The sequence below is a fragment of the Dendropsophus ebraccatus genome, chromosome 8 (genome assembly GCF_027789765.1).
Source record: "Dendropsophus ebraccatus isolate aDenEbr1 chromosome 8, aDenEbr1.pat, whole genome shotgun sequence".
NCBI classification, from domain to species: domain Eukaryota; kingdom Metazoa; phylum Chordata; class Amphibia; order Anura; family Hylidae; genus Dendropsophus; species Dendropsophus ebraccatus.
Genome location: NC_091461.1, coordinates 19465510 through 19480067, shown reverse-complemented (window position 1 = coordinate 19480067; position 14558 = coordinate 19465510). Strand labels below are relative to the sequence as shown.

At 41.4% G+C, this 14558-nt stretch overlaps 1 protein-coding gene across 4 annotated transcripts in view; it reads left to right on the top strand.

Annotated features, from left to right (window-relative positions):
- Positions 1 to 14558, top strand: part of SLIT1 (slit guidance ligand 1) — a 259852-nt gene that overhangs the window by 173596 nt on the left and 71698 nt on the right. For 3 of the 4 annotated variants that reach the window (XM_069979970.1, XM_069979973.1, XM_069979971.1), the window contains exons 5-7: positions 4528 to 4599; positions 4718 to 4789; positions 5537 to 5608. In XM_069979970.1, the coding sequence (XP_069836071.1) occupies positions 4528 to 4599; positions 4718 to 4789; positions 5537 to 5608 (216 nt within the window). Of the gene's footprint in view, positions 1 to 4527; positions 4600 to 4717; positions 4790 to 5103; positions 5455 to 5536; positions 5609 to 14558 lie in introns of those variants that run through there. The other variant, XM_069979974.1, reaches the window with a different exon arrangement.

Sequence of the window (14558 nt, the reverse complement as noted above, 5' to 3'; positions counted from 1 at the left end):
TATAAGCAGCAATGTATACTGTACCATAGATGTATAAGCAGCAATATACACTGTACCTTAGATGTATAAGCAGCAGTGTATACTGTACCATCGATGTATAAGCAGCAATATATACTGTACCATAGATGTATAAGCAGCAATGTATACTGTACCATAGATGTATAAGCAGCAATATACACTGTACCTTAGATGTATAAGCAGCAATATACACTGTACCTTAGATGTATAAGCAGCAGTGTATACTGTACCATTGATGTATAAGCAGCAATATATACTGTACCATAGATGTATAAGCAGCAATGTATACTGTACCATAGATGTATAAGCAGCAATATACACTGTACCTTAGATGTATAAGCAGCAATATACACTGTACCTTAGATGTATAAGCAGCAGTGTATACTGTACCATAGATGTATAAGCAGCAATATATACTGTACCATAGATGTATAAGCAGCAATGTATACTGTACCATAGATGTATAAGCAGCAATATACACTGTACCTTAGATGTATAAGCAGCAATATACACTGTACCTTAGATGTATAAGCAGCAATATACACTGTACCTTAGATGTATAAGCAGCAGTGTATACTGTACCATAGATGTATAAGCAGCAATATATACTGTACCATAGATGTATAAGCAGCAATGTATACTGTACCATAGATGTATAAACAGCAATGTACACTATACTGTATATGTATAAGCAGCTATGTATACTGTATTGTATATGTATAAGCAGCAATATATACTGTACCATAGATGTATAAGCAGCAATGTATACTGTACCATAGATGTATAAGCAGTAATATATACTGTACCATAGATATATAAGCAGCAATGTATACTGTACTGTATGCATCACTGCTGACTACATAGAGTATGAGCAAGTCAGTTCGGAGAAACACTATCAGTACTTTGCAGGGGAAGTGAAGTATTATTTGATGCCCATTCATAGCAATGTGTTTTATGTATAATGTAGGACAGGGAGGGTCCTGCAGAGTGATAGATGTTCTTTGTAGCTGCTCTCCACCAATGTTTTGGGTCTTGGAATTTTATTAGAAAGTTGCAAAATTTTTCATTAAAAAAAATCCAGTTTTATGTCCGCAAGCCAGAACCCCCCCCCCCCCTTATTGTTTTATCCTATGAATGCCCCGGTGGATCTTCACTTTGAACCTTATGCTGTAGCTCCATTCCATGGCATTAGCGGCCCCAGTTTACCTTTTACATTTCATTACCATTAGAAGCCGCGCTCTTTGCTGTTTAGAACGACTTGTATAACAAGCTCATCGCGTTACACGCCGCCACACGTGGGCATTTTAATGGCTGGCGGGCAACAATGAGTAATTTTGTTTGTCTTTATACGAAGACCCAAGTGACTCGCACAGAGAAGAAGCTTCAAAGTCGAAACTGTTCTGCGCTAATGTTTATCACGCCCGTGAAGCTTTCACAACTCGTTGCCGCTTCGCTCTACAAACATTCTGTTCCTTTACTTGATCTATTAATGTGCTGGAAATGAGAGCAGCGTAGATGAGTATCTCCTCAATAAGTCTTCATCAGGAATATATTATATTATAGAAGCTTTGGATGGTCTTAGTGCTGCAAAACTGTCATCAATCGCAGCCTCATCATACTGCGGGAACCAAGAGTTATTGAATGTGAAGGAAATTCTCAATCATGTCTATAAAGTATATGAAAACTGTATAAAAGTGTCATTCGGTTTATGCCTATGGACTATATTGCCAAGAAGAGAGTCTATGTATTTTCCATGTTTAGGCATCCAATGGCCCTAAAATAGTCAACTAGTGACTAAGACCCAATGGTCCTAACATGAGCTATTGACTACAACCCAGTGGGTCTAACATAATCAGCTAGTGACTGTGATCCAATGGCCCTAACATAATCAATTAGTGACTACGACCCAATGTCCCTAACATAATCAATTAGTGACTACGACCCAATGCCCCTAACATAATCAAATAGTAACTATAACCCAATGGCCTTAACATAATCAGTTATTATCTACAAACCAATGGGTCTAACATAATCAGCTAGTGACTGTGATCCAATGGCCCTAACATAATCAATTAGTGACTACGACCCAATGTCCCTAACATATTCAGCTAGTGACTACAACCCAATGGGTCTAACATAATCAGTTAGTGACTACAACCCAATGGCCCGAACATAATTAGTTATTAACTACAAACCAATGGGTCTAACATAATCAGCTAGTGACTGTGACCCTGTGGCCCTAACATAATCAACTAGTGACTATGACCCCATGGGTCTAACATAATCAGCTAGTGACTACACCCCAATGGCCCTAACATAATCAGTTAGTGACTACAACCCAATGGGTCTAATATAAACGGTTAGTGACTACGACCCAATGACCCTAACATAATCAACTATTAACTATAACCCAATGGCCCTAACATAATCAGTTATTAACTATAAAACCAATGGGTCTACTATAATCAGCTAGTGACTGTGACCCTGTGGGCCTAACATAATCAACTAGTGACTATGTCCCAATGGTTCTAACATAATCTGCTACTCTCTACGACTCAATTGCCCTCACATATTCAGTTAGTGACTACAACCCAAGGCCTGTATCATATTGCGATAGTGACCTATGGCCTGAATAAATGAATTGGGCATGTTAAAATCCAACATACCCCCCGTATAGCCATTAGATTGTGTGCGAAATTGCACTGAAATTGGTAGATGGGCTTTCCATTATTATGTATAGCCAACTTCAGGCAGTGTACATGAAAACAAAGCTTTCTCCATTAGCTGCATGTGTCTAACGCATTTCTCCACACCAGTATTCCCCAACCTGAGGCTCTCCACAACATTAGAGGTGTCATTTTGCAATAGCTGGAAAGCAACAGGTTGAAACTAATCACATGTGGTGGTTGTCTGTATGTTTAAGATGTGTGTAAAATTAGGCAGCAAAGCCCGGGTCTCTGGATTATGGTGCACATACAGTTGAATATCTGTGACTTTATGCACTACTAATGATGACAACATACTATATAAGAAAGAATGGATTGTATTGTCACATTGGGTTATTGCATCAGTGATCTCCTCTCCTTACCGTGCCCCATGGACTCCTGTCCTGTGCTATACCTCAGTCACTATAAATGCTGGGGTCTATTAGTACATCACTGTATTAAAAAAGGAGGATTATTCTTATTATTTCAGTTTGGCGGTTGTATCTAAATGCATATCATGTTAGTCACGCATCACATTGCACGCTCTCCTCTTCCTCCCTGCCGAGGCTTTTGGCTCCATATTGTGATAATGGTTCCGTTCCGGCTGTAGCCCTCATTCAAGTCAGTGTGAATAATGTCCTCATTACAGCCTTAGTTGTGTTTAATAAACCAGCTTCTTAATGAGAATGCTATGGAACGCGCTGCTGCCCTTTATTGGCATGATTAAGGTTCGGAAGGGGCAAACTTCACTCTGTTTTAATGGCGCTAATTATAACACTTTCAATATTAACAAAGACACAGCGGCCGCCCCTGTAAAAAGTCTGTGCTGCGAGGCAGGGCTAGGCACTCCGCAGGTAGAAACAGCATCAATAATCATGGAATAAAGATGGTAGCTTCCTCCAGTAGATAGGGATGTCTCCCCAGCAGGTGGGTAGTATTTCCCAGCAGGTAGGAATGACCCCTAGTAGGGAGGTATCTCCTCTCAATAGGTAAGGAGCCCCCCCCCCCAAGTGGTAGTGTCCCCATTTGGTAGGTAGTTTTCCGGCTAAGCTAGGTTCGCCCAGTAGGTAGATAGGTCACTCAGCAGGTAGACAGGTCCTTCCAATTGGTAGGTAGTTTCCCCTCATAGGTATATCCCCCCCCCCCCCAGAAGGTAGACAAGTAGGTAGACAAATACCCAGTTATGTAGGTAGGACCCTTTAGAAGGTAGACAGTCCCCCACCCCACCCCCTAACACCCCCATTAGGCAGTTCCGCTATTAGGTGGAGAAGTCAGTAACTTTCCCCATTAGATAGGCAGTCTTCCCACTTGTTAAGCAGATGTGGTGCCCAGTAACAGGTTAGGTCCCCCAGTAGGTAGGCAGTTTTCCCCATTAGATAGGCAGTTTCTCCAGTTGCCAAGCAGATGTTCCATCCAGTAAGTGGTTCGGTCCCCCAGAAGGTAGCTAGGTCCCCCCTCTCGCCAACATAAAAAAAAGAGTAAGAGTAAGTAAGAGACAGGCCAAGGAGCCAATAACTTTTTGCTCCATCACAGCTCTTAACTGTATGTGCATCTTATAGATGCCCATACAGTTTGAAGGAAATCCTCCTGGTTAAAATATATTGGAGATTTGTTATCTGACTATTCCCTTTGAATGCCCAGTAACACCACACTGCAGAATATGATATATATATATATATATATATATATATATATATATATATATATATATATATAATTATATATATATATATTACTTATATAATAGATATGATACACAATCGTAACCAATAATAGTAACAAGAATTTTCTTTCTGTCTTACAGTGACCTCAGTGAGAATATGATTCAAGCGATTCCAAGAAAAACCTTCCGGGGAGCTACAGAACTTAAGAATTTGTAAGTCTATTGAGTTCTGATACGACCTTGCTGTGTCGGGGTGTGTCATTGGCTTCCACCCTCGATCTGTCCTAGAAGTGTCAGCATGGTCATGGTCTAATCTTTTTTTTTTCTATAGGCAACTGGACAAGAATCAGATCAGCTGTATCGAGGATGGAGCTTTCCGTGCTCTTCGGGGGCTGGAGGTCTTGTAAGTATATGGCAGTCATTTATAGGGTTCCTCAATGCTGGAAACTTTTATAGAGTAGTTTATGATCATAGTATTGTGTGTAAAAAACACACTCATAATGGGGGAGATTTATCAAACATGGTGTAAAGTGAAACTGTCTCAGTTGCCCCTAGCAACCAATCAGATTCCACCTTACATTTTCCAAAGAGTCTGTGTGGGATGAAAGGTGGAATCTGATTGGTTGCTAGGGGCAACTGAGCCAGTTTCACTTTACACCATGTTTGATTAATCTCCCCCATAGTTCATACTTTGGGTTTTCGTAGGGACAAAAAAACAATAATATGCACAAGCCAAAAAGACAGAAATGGCTGCACATCGCACCCATGGCTGACACGAAAGCTTATTCAGCTACATTTAAAACCAACAAAAAAACAATAATACAATAATATCTATAATGGGCCATCTGGCTGAAATACACATGGCGGTTGCATAAGACACAACTATGTTCGTTTTTCTTTTCCAATAAAGAACATCAGAACAATCCATCGCAACATGCATTAAAGAGATGGCTGGTGAACGGCTGTCATTTCTGCTTGTGGTTTTTATCACATTTTTGTCTTGGGAACAAGCGTGTGTATTTCCTTCCAGAGCTCTGATCCTGTCTCCAGTAATGTGCCCGTATATACGTATGTGCCCGGGACTCTCTGCCTCCATTATCCCTGTAATTTTTAGCTCTGTGTGATTAAAATGTTCTCATCCTTTTTTCAGAACCCTCAACAACAACAACATCACCACAATACCAGTTTCCAGTTTTAACCATATGCCGAAGCTGAGGACTTTGTAAGTACAAGGGAGTTATGGTCTGAGAAGAAGATATCTATCACCTGCAATGAGCAGTATTATAGTAGTTATATTATCGTATATAGGGAGCAGTATTATAGTAGTTATATTCTTGTATATAGGAGCAGTATTATAGTAGTTATATTCTTGTATATAGGAGCAGTATTATAGTAGTTATATTCTTGTATATAGGGAGCAGTATTATAGTAGTTATATTCTTGTATATAGGGAGCAGTATTATAGTAGTTATATTCCTGTATATAGGAGTAGTATTATAGTAGTTATATTCTTGTATATAGGGAGTAGTATTATAGTAGTTATATTCCTGTATATAGTAGTAGTATTATAGTAGTTATATTCTTGTACATAGGAGGCAGTATTATAGTAGTTATATTCTTGTATATAGGGAGCAGTATTATAATAGTTATATTATTGTATATAGGGAGCAGTATTATAGTAGTTATATTCCTGTATATAGGAGTAGTATTATAGTAGTTATAAGAATGGGGTAGAAAAATTGAGGCGGTCACTCACCACTTTAGATGCCGAGGGTACTTTATTCATCCAGACGTGAACATAGCAGGGAAGGGGGAAGGTGGAGGAGCGGGTGCAATCAGACAAACGTTTTCGCGGACTTCCGCTTCGTCAGGTCTGGCTACGTCACACAGGTGAGGGTGTGTTTTATAGGTAATGTGATACAAGTGAAAATAGTATGAAGATACTACAAAAACAATATTGTAAAAACACATTAAAACCAAGCCGCAGCAAAATGCATTAGAATAGTAGGGCATTTAAATCATTTCTCTCGTTGAGGCCAGAGACGCCCGTAGCGTCCAATCGGATGATCCATCTGGTCTCACATTTAAGCAGTAATTTCAACCAGTCCCCACCGCTGCCGGGAGGGTTAACCCTTTCTAAGCCTATCACCTTTAAACATCTCGCATCATTAGCATGATCGTTGCGTATGTGGTTGATAAGGCGGGGGACCCCTTTGCCCGAACGTAGCGAATAGAGGTGTTCCTTAAATCTTGTCCACAAAGGCCTCTTAGTTTTCCCTATATAGTACTTGTGACAGGGGCAGATAACGGCATATACTACATGAGTAGTTTTACAGGTGATGAACTGTTTAATAAAACATTCTACCCCTCCTAAAACAATGTAGGCTTGTGTAAGTAGCTGGGGGCAGTAGTTACACTGCCCGCAGCGTCTGTTGCCCGAGGGTAGAGATTTAGTAAGCCAAGATTGAGTACGGTCAATCTTGCCAGAGGCTAGTGTGTCTCCGATAGTTTTGCTCCTTTTGAATGTGAACAGAGGTTTATTAAGGGCAGCGGTCTTGATGTCCTCATCCTGTTCTAAGATGTACCAGTGTTTTCTGATGATATTTTTAATAGTTTCATTTAAGGGGGAATTTTGTAATGAAAAGGTGAACCTCCTCTGCTCATTATTTTGTTGACTAGTATGTTTATGTTTAGGTGTTCGTAGAGAAGTATAACTTATATTGCTAACTTTAATGTATGCGTCATTGATGACGGCGGGGGGGGCCCCCCAATAACCTCACACAGAGTGAGAAACGAGCTCTGGAGTGGCTGAAAAAACGACCCGATTTAAAGATCATACGTGCAGATAAAGGTGGCTCCACCGTTGTCATGCAGAAGAGTTACTATTTGGAAGAGGCGCATCGCCAATTGGACGACAGAAACATCTACGTCAAGATTGACAAAGACCCAACCAGCAAGATTAAGGAACGGTTACGAGGACTCCTTCACAAGGCAGTGGCCAACAAAGCCCTTGATCAGAAAACTGCTGAGAAGCTCATTCCTGACTCGCCCCGTAAACCAAAGTGGTACTTGTTACCCAAGATACATAAGTCGCTGAGCCGACCGCCGGGCCGTCCTATCGTCTCGGCGGTCGGCTCGGTGACTGAGGGGTTATCACAGTACCTTGATTGGGCCCTTAGACCACTCCTTCCTACCTTTGCTACCTATCTAAAGGACACTAATGACTTCCTGCAGGCTCTAGACACCATCTCCTGGCAACCCGGATATTCCCTGGCATCCATCGATGTGGAGAGCCTCTACACCCGCATCCCTCATGATGCGGGTGTGGGGGCTCTCGACCACATCCTTGGGCGCACGGGCCAGTCACCGTCCTATAGGTCATTTATCAGTGATGCCCTCCTTTTTGTTTTGGGGAATAATTTTTTCACCTTTGAGGGAGATTGGTATCGTCAGGAGACCGGCACTGCTATGGGCACGCCGGTCTCCTGTACTTATGCCAATCTCTTTCTTTCTTGGTTTGAGCAAAATTTCATTTTTTCTATTAAGAATCCCTACATTCAATTTATTGTTTCTTTTTTCAGATATGTGGACGACATTTTCATTGTCTGGAATGGCACCCCAGACATGTTCCGTGATTTCGTCACATATCTGAATACATCCAACTCAGTTAATATGTTGTTTACATATAATTTTGGAGGTTTTGAGTTAGACTTTTTGGACGTTAAAGTTAAAATTATTGACAACTCTATCCATACATCTGTTTTTCGTAAGGCCACAGCTTCAAACTCTCTATTACATTTTTCTAGTTCACATCCATTTTCTGTTAAGAAGTCCATACCTTTTAGCCAAATGTTGAGAATTAGACGCATCAACAACAATGACGAGACGTTTTTTGCTCAGGCTAACGAATTGCGCCATCGCTTGACGGCCAGGGGTTACCCCCCCGCCGTCATCAATGACGCATACATTAAAGTTAGCAATATAAGTTATACTTCTCTACGAACACCTAAACATAAACATACTAGTCAACAAAATAATGAGCAGAGGAGGTTCACCTTTTCATTACAAAATTCCCCCTTAAATGAAACTATTAAAAATATCATCAGAAAACACTGGTACATCTTAGAACAGGATGAGGACATCAAGACCGCTGCCCTTAATAAACCTCTGTTCACATTCAAAAGGAGCAAAACTATCGGAGACACACTAGCCTCTGGCAAGATTGACCGTACTCAATCTTGGCTTACTAAATCTCTACCCTCGGGCAACAGACGCTGCGGGCAGTGTAACTACTGCCCCCAGCTACTTACACAAGCCTACATTGTTTTAGGAGGGGTAGAATGTTTTATTAAACAGTTCATCACCTGTAAAACTACTCATGTAGTATATGCCGTTATCTGCCCCTGTCACAAGTACTATATAGGGAAAACTAAGAGGCCTTTGTGGACAAGATTTAAGGAACACCTCTATTCGCTACGTTCGGGCAAAGGGGTCCCCCGCCTTATCAACCACATACGCAACGATCATGCTAATGATGCGAGATGTTTAAAGGTGATAGGCTTAGAAAGGGTTAACCCTCCCGGCAGCGGTGGGGACTGGTTGAAATTACTGCTTAAATGTGAGACCAGATGGATCATCCGATTGGACGCTACGGGCGTCTCTGGCCTCAACGAGAGAAATGATTTAAATGCCCTACTATTCTAATGCATTTTGCTGCGGCTTGGTTTTAATGTGTTTTTACAATATTGTTTTTGTAGTATCTTCATACTATTTTCACTTGTATCACATTACCTATAAAACACACCCTCACCTGTGTGACGTAGCCAGACCTGACGAAGCGGAAGTCCGCGAAAACGTTTGTCTGATTGCACCCGCTCCTCCACCTTCCCCCTTCCCTGCTATGTTCACGTCTGGATGAATAAAGTACCCTCGGCATCTAAAGTGGTGAGTGACCGCCTCAATTTTTCTACCCCATTCTTGTTGGACTGTTTTTCTTTGGCATTGGGCACCTCCACTAGCCGTACATTCTATCCAGTTTAGAGCTTGCCTGTCAGTTGCATCGCAGTCTGGTTGTGCAGGTAGTAGTGCCAGCCGCTCCGTCTCTACCATATATTATAGTAGTTATATTCTTGTATATAGGGAGTAGTATTATAGTAGTTATATTCCTGTATATAGTAGTAGTATTATAGTAGTTATATTCTTGTACATAGGAGGCAGTATTATAGTAGTTATATTCTTGTATATAGGAGCAGTATTATAGTAGTTATTTTCTTGTATATAGGAGCAGTATTATAGTAGTTATATTCTTGTATATAGGAGCAGTATTATAGTAGTTATATTCTTGTAAATAGGAGCAGTATTATAGTAGTTATATTCTTGTATATAGGAGCAGTATTATAGTAGTTATATTCTTGTATATAGGAGGCAGTATTATAGTAGTTATATTCTTGTATATAGGAGCAGTATTATAGTAGTTATATTCTTGCAGAAAGTAGGCAGTATTATGTGGGCAGTACTTTCTCCAACCTAACATTAATATAAATTGATTTGTGAAAGTCTGGTAGTCTTATAGTTATTAGTATTGACTATGCTGGGAGCTTTACACAGAGAATGGGTAAATTGGAGAAGAAATTAAATTTAAATTTCTTTTTTATTCCCGGATTCCGTTTATTCGCTTCCATCGTGTTCTGTGGTTTTGCTGTCTGCTCTTCTTCTTCTAATTAAAGGAATAGCTAAGAAACAATAAACAAGAAGGCCAAGACTATTAAAACATGCAGAGTACAAAAAAAATCATTATAATGCGTCTCGGTGTGGATGTGTTTTTCCTCATCAGACGATAACCATGTTGTCTGCACAATTAATGTTAGAAAGCCGAACCTCAGCAACAATCATTACATGGGAATGAAAACAATGGCCCAGATTTATCAATCTGTCTGAGGACAAAATCTGTCTGCTTCTCCCGTAGCAACCAATCACAGCTCAGCTTACATTATACAATATTAAGCTTTTATTATCAGCACTCTTGCCTATGGGCTGTGCCTCGTATTGCAGCTCAGTCTGATTCACTTCACTTATTATGCAATGAAAGGGGTAATCCAGAATTTAAAAAAAAAAACAGTGCCACTCTTCTCCTCAGTTTGTGTGTGGTATTGCAACTCAGTTCTATTTAACTGAATGTTCTGTAATACCACAGCCTATACCAAAAGTGTCTATTGGTCAGGGTCCGGGTGTTCAAGCCACAGACGCAATCTATAGCAAGTCTGGGAAGACTATCTCCTTCAGTGAGTTAGGGAGAGAAGTGCTCAGCCAGGTGCTTCTAGGGATGGGTGAGGGTCTGGGTGAGGATCCTCAATGATCAAAATATTTCACATGTCAAAAGGTTTGAAATATAGCAATAATTAAAGTGATTGTGGACTTTCTTATAGACAATCCCCAGGTCGCTATCCCTGGAGTAGTCTCAACAGTGTCATCAAGTTGCTGTATTAAGGCAGTGGGCAGGAAATGTAGTCACACAAAGTATGCATCAAGGCAGGCAGCATTCAGTCATATAAAGAAAACGAAAATAGGTCAAAAAGCCGTCTAGAACACAAGGTCAGGGTCAACTTGAACTAGACAAACCAGGAAGTGGGATAGAAAACTCTGTGTTCTTTCCAGTCTGACACAATGCTCTCTGCTGCCACCTCTGTCCATGTCAGGAACTGTCCAGAGCGGAAAAGGATTTGCTGCTGCTCTGGACAGTTCCTGACATGGACAGAGGTGGCAGCAGAGAGCACTGTGTCAGACTGGAAAGAATACACCACTTTCTGCACGACATACAGCAGTTGGGAAGTACTGGAAGATTGGAGATTTTTAAACAAAAGTAAATTACGAATCTGGAGAAAAAAAATCCAGAGTTACCCTTTAAAGGGTTTATCCACCTAAGAGCTAAAAAATTAAATGCTAGCTGATCTTACTCACCAGGCCCCCCTGAGTATTTCGAACCATCTCCTGTCTTCATAGCTGCTGCCATTCCTGAGTTACAAGTTTTTATACAAGACTATCTTAATCCAAGATAGGAAACTACATTTCCCATCATGCATTTCCCTGATTGGTCCCTTTGTGTACTCGCCCTCTTAGCTTTCTTTCTTGCCATCTGCTGTCATTACTATTGCACTGTAAACACAGGACTGTTTTTTCACTTATTTTGCATCACATCACCCCAATATGTATGCCATACTAGCTGATGATGTAGCAGAGCTGACGCGTGCATGGTGCAGCTATGTGCTGAATAATGGGCATCTGCTTACCGGTGGTGGGGGGTGTAGTGTAGGTTTAGATCTCTGCTTGCTGACTGTGAATGAAAACATTCTAGTTCCATCCAGACTCTAGGAACATCTATAACACTTACAATATATACAGCTGTGACACAAAGACAGGTACATATTACTGCATTCACTGACAGCAAGCAGATAGAACTATAACTTTTCATATTACAAAGACCTAGGCTCAGGGACACATGTAAGTCTATAGAAGTAGCACAGGTGCATGGAGATGATGCAGATGATGTCTCCAAGTCAATAGAAAGCTAACCTGGCCCCCAGAGAGGAGATCACATGTCCTGTGTCTAGAAAGGAAGGGGGGAAGAGGGAGCTTTGTCAGAGTGGACACAGAGTAGAGGATTTTAGACGTACAGAGCAGATAACTATGAGAAAAAAACAGGGAAAGGGTGCAAGATAGGTTATACATGTATGTTAGACGTATGGTGGTATTGGGAAGGGGGATTGTTTAGAATATTGTTTTTGTTACCTGGATTACCCCTTTAAGGCTTTTTTATGGATTTGATTTGAGAGGACGTTATCTCCAATAGGTGGAGAAAGTGGCCGGGTGGTAGTCACTACTTAATGCTATGCCTGGCAGTATATATCAGCATCTTTTGACAGGATCCCAATATATACCTAGGACATACAGCAATAATATGAACCCTGCCTAATTCTGATCCCCCCCCCCCCCCCCCCTTTATATATTTCGGTGAATAGAAGCAAAGCCTTAGGACTCTAGCGGGAGGATTTCATTGCATTGTTCTTCATAATGCGCCATATATCTTGATACAGATTAATATGTCGGGGAACTGTGTTAATTATTAATTTCCTTTTAATTAAGAATTGCCCGGTATTATGTTCCCAGAATGGAGGCCTGCCAGTGTTTATAGAGGGACAATTCACCGCTGTCATGTGTCATTTTTCTGGCGGTAAATGGGATGTCACGCATGACTAGCAAGAGGCAGTAAAAGCTTTATCCAATAATAACTCTGTTACTCATGCAATATGTAATATATCCTAATCCTATTTCAGCTGATTACTCCGTGTGTTGAGATGGAATTATTATTAGCGTTGGGAATAAATGAGTCTATTCCGTATTTACATGACAATACCATATCTAGAGGGATAGGCCGCGCTGGCATTGTAATTAGTCTGCATAGGACGAGTTAAGAGACGCACATTACTCAGTGAGATGGACGGAGCGGGAGGCTTCCTAGGCAGCATCTTAAAGGCCTTGACTATTTCCCGAGCTTTTGATAATATTCAGTTTATTCTGGTTTTAATAAAACATGAGCAGGGATTTAGCGCGGCGGAGGACGACGTTTTATAGGATGAATGCTTTTGGAAAAAGATCTGGCTTCTGTCAACATCATAGCTGGTTAAGTGTAGAGACAATATTCGTTTCTATTGAGTTCTCAACTAGTAAGGATGCTTAAAGGGATAGTAGTTTTTCCCAGAAACAGCGCGACTCTTGTCCATGAGTTGTGACTGGAATTGCAGCTCAGTTGTGGACAGTTAAAGAGGTATTTCCCATCTGGACCATCCACAGTATACGTCTAAAGGCCATATTACACGAAACGATTATCGTCTCATGTAATAGAAGACAACATTCAGCTGACATGAACGGTGTCGGCTGATCGTTGTCTGTTATTGTCTTTCAACATGTTAAAAGACAAACGACTAAGATAGCAATGATCTACTGCCATCGCCCCGTGAAATAGGAGCGGCGGCAGCAGAACGCTACTATCTTCTATAGGCTGCCCGGGCGATCTAGCAATCACCCGAGCAGCCCCAACCACCCCCCTCCCCGCTCTTATGCCGCGCCGGCAGCGAGTGGAGAGCGAGGAGCAAACAAGCGCTGATAGCCCTGTGTAATAGGGGCTTAAGACCTTCACCTATCTCAAGATTGAGAGACCCCCTAGCCCCTTGAAGCCCATCCCTAGCTCCTTGAAACCCATCTCAAGATTGAGAGACCCCCTAGCCCCTTCAAGCCCATCCCTAGCCCCTTCAAGCCCATCTCAAGATTGAGAGACCCCCTAGCCCCTAATCTCAGAACTGCCATATTGTTTTTTTTCCCATTGACTTATAGTTCTATTCTGTTTACGCAATTCCAAATAATGCCAATGGAAGATTAAGTCTCCGCAAACTATTTCCAGATGGAGGAGATTAGGAGGCCCTCAGTCTGAAGATAGGAGAGACCTGCATCTGTCAGACATTTTTTGTTTGTCCTCTGAATTTCCTACTAACATCCAAATGGGAATGCCCCTGCAAGCTACTAATACACAAGTTTAAGGGGAAGTCCAGTGCCAGATCAAAAAATTATTTGGTGCTGGGGGAACATAAAAAAGAAATCATATAACCTGTCCCGGTGCCTGTGCAGCACCACCTCCCGCTCCTGGACCCGAGCCGGCTGTCTTCTTAGCTCCCCTCCAGCTGCATCATGACCTGGTTGACGGATGCCCCGCTCAGCCAGTCAGTTACTGGGGCGGGAAACTGCTACAGTCACTGACTGGCTGAGCGGGCTTCATCCCACCCACTTTTGATGTTCAACCCAGGTCGTGACGTACCCAGAAACCACTAGACAGGTGAGTCTTTTTTAATTTCGCCCCACTCCTCTGGAGTGTTTTATTCCCTTCTCCGCCTTCAAATAAATATGCAAGCTTGGCTATGCTGGACATGCCAATTAATAATGGAGTAAGTAGAAATAGCAAACGGGCATTTGGCCAATATGCCAACCAAAAAGTGAGAAGAGGAAGAGAGTCTCGTAGAACAGTACCTACCTAGTATTTTTATTTTGGTGAATAGGAACAATTGAAAACCACCTATATATGAACACAACAAGCAGTCAAGTCATTAAATCAACCTACTGCATTT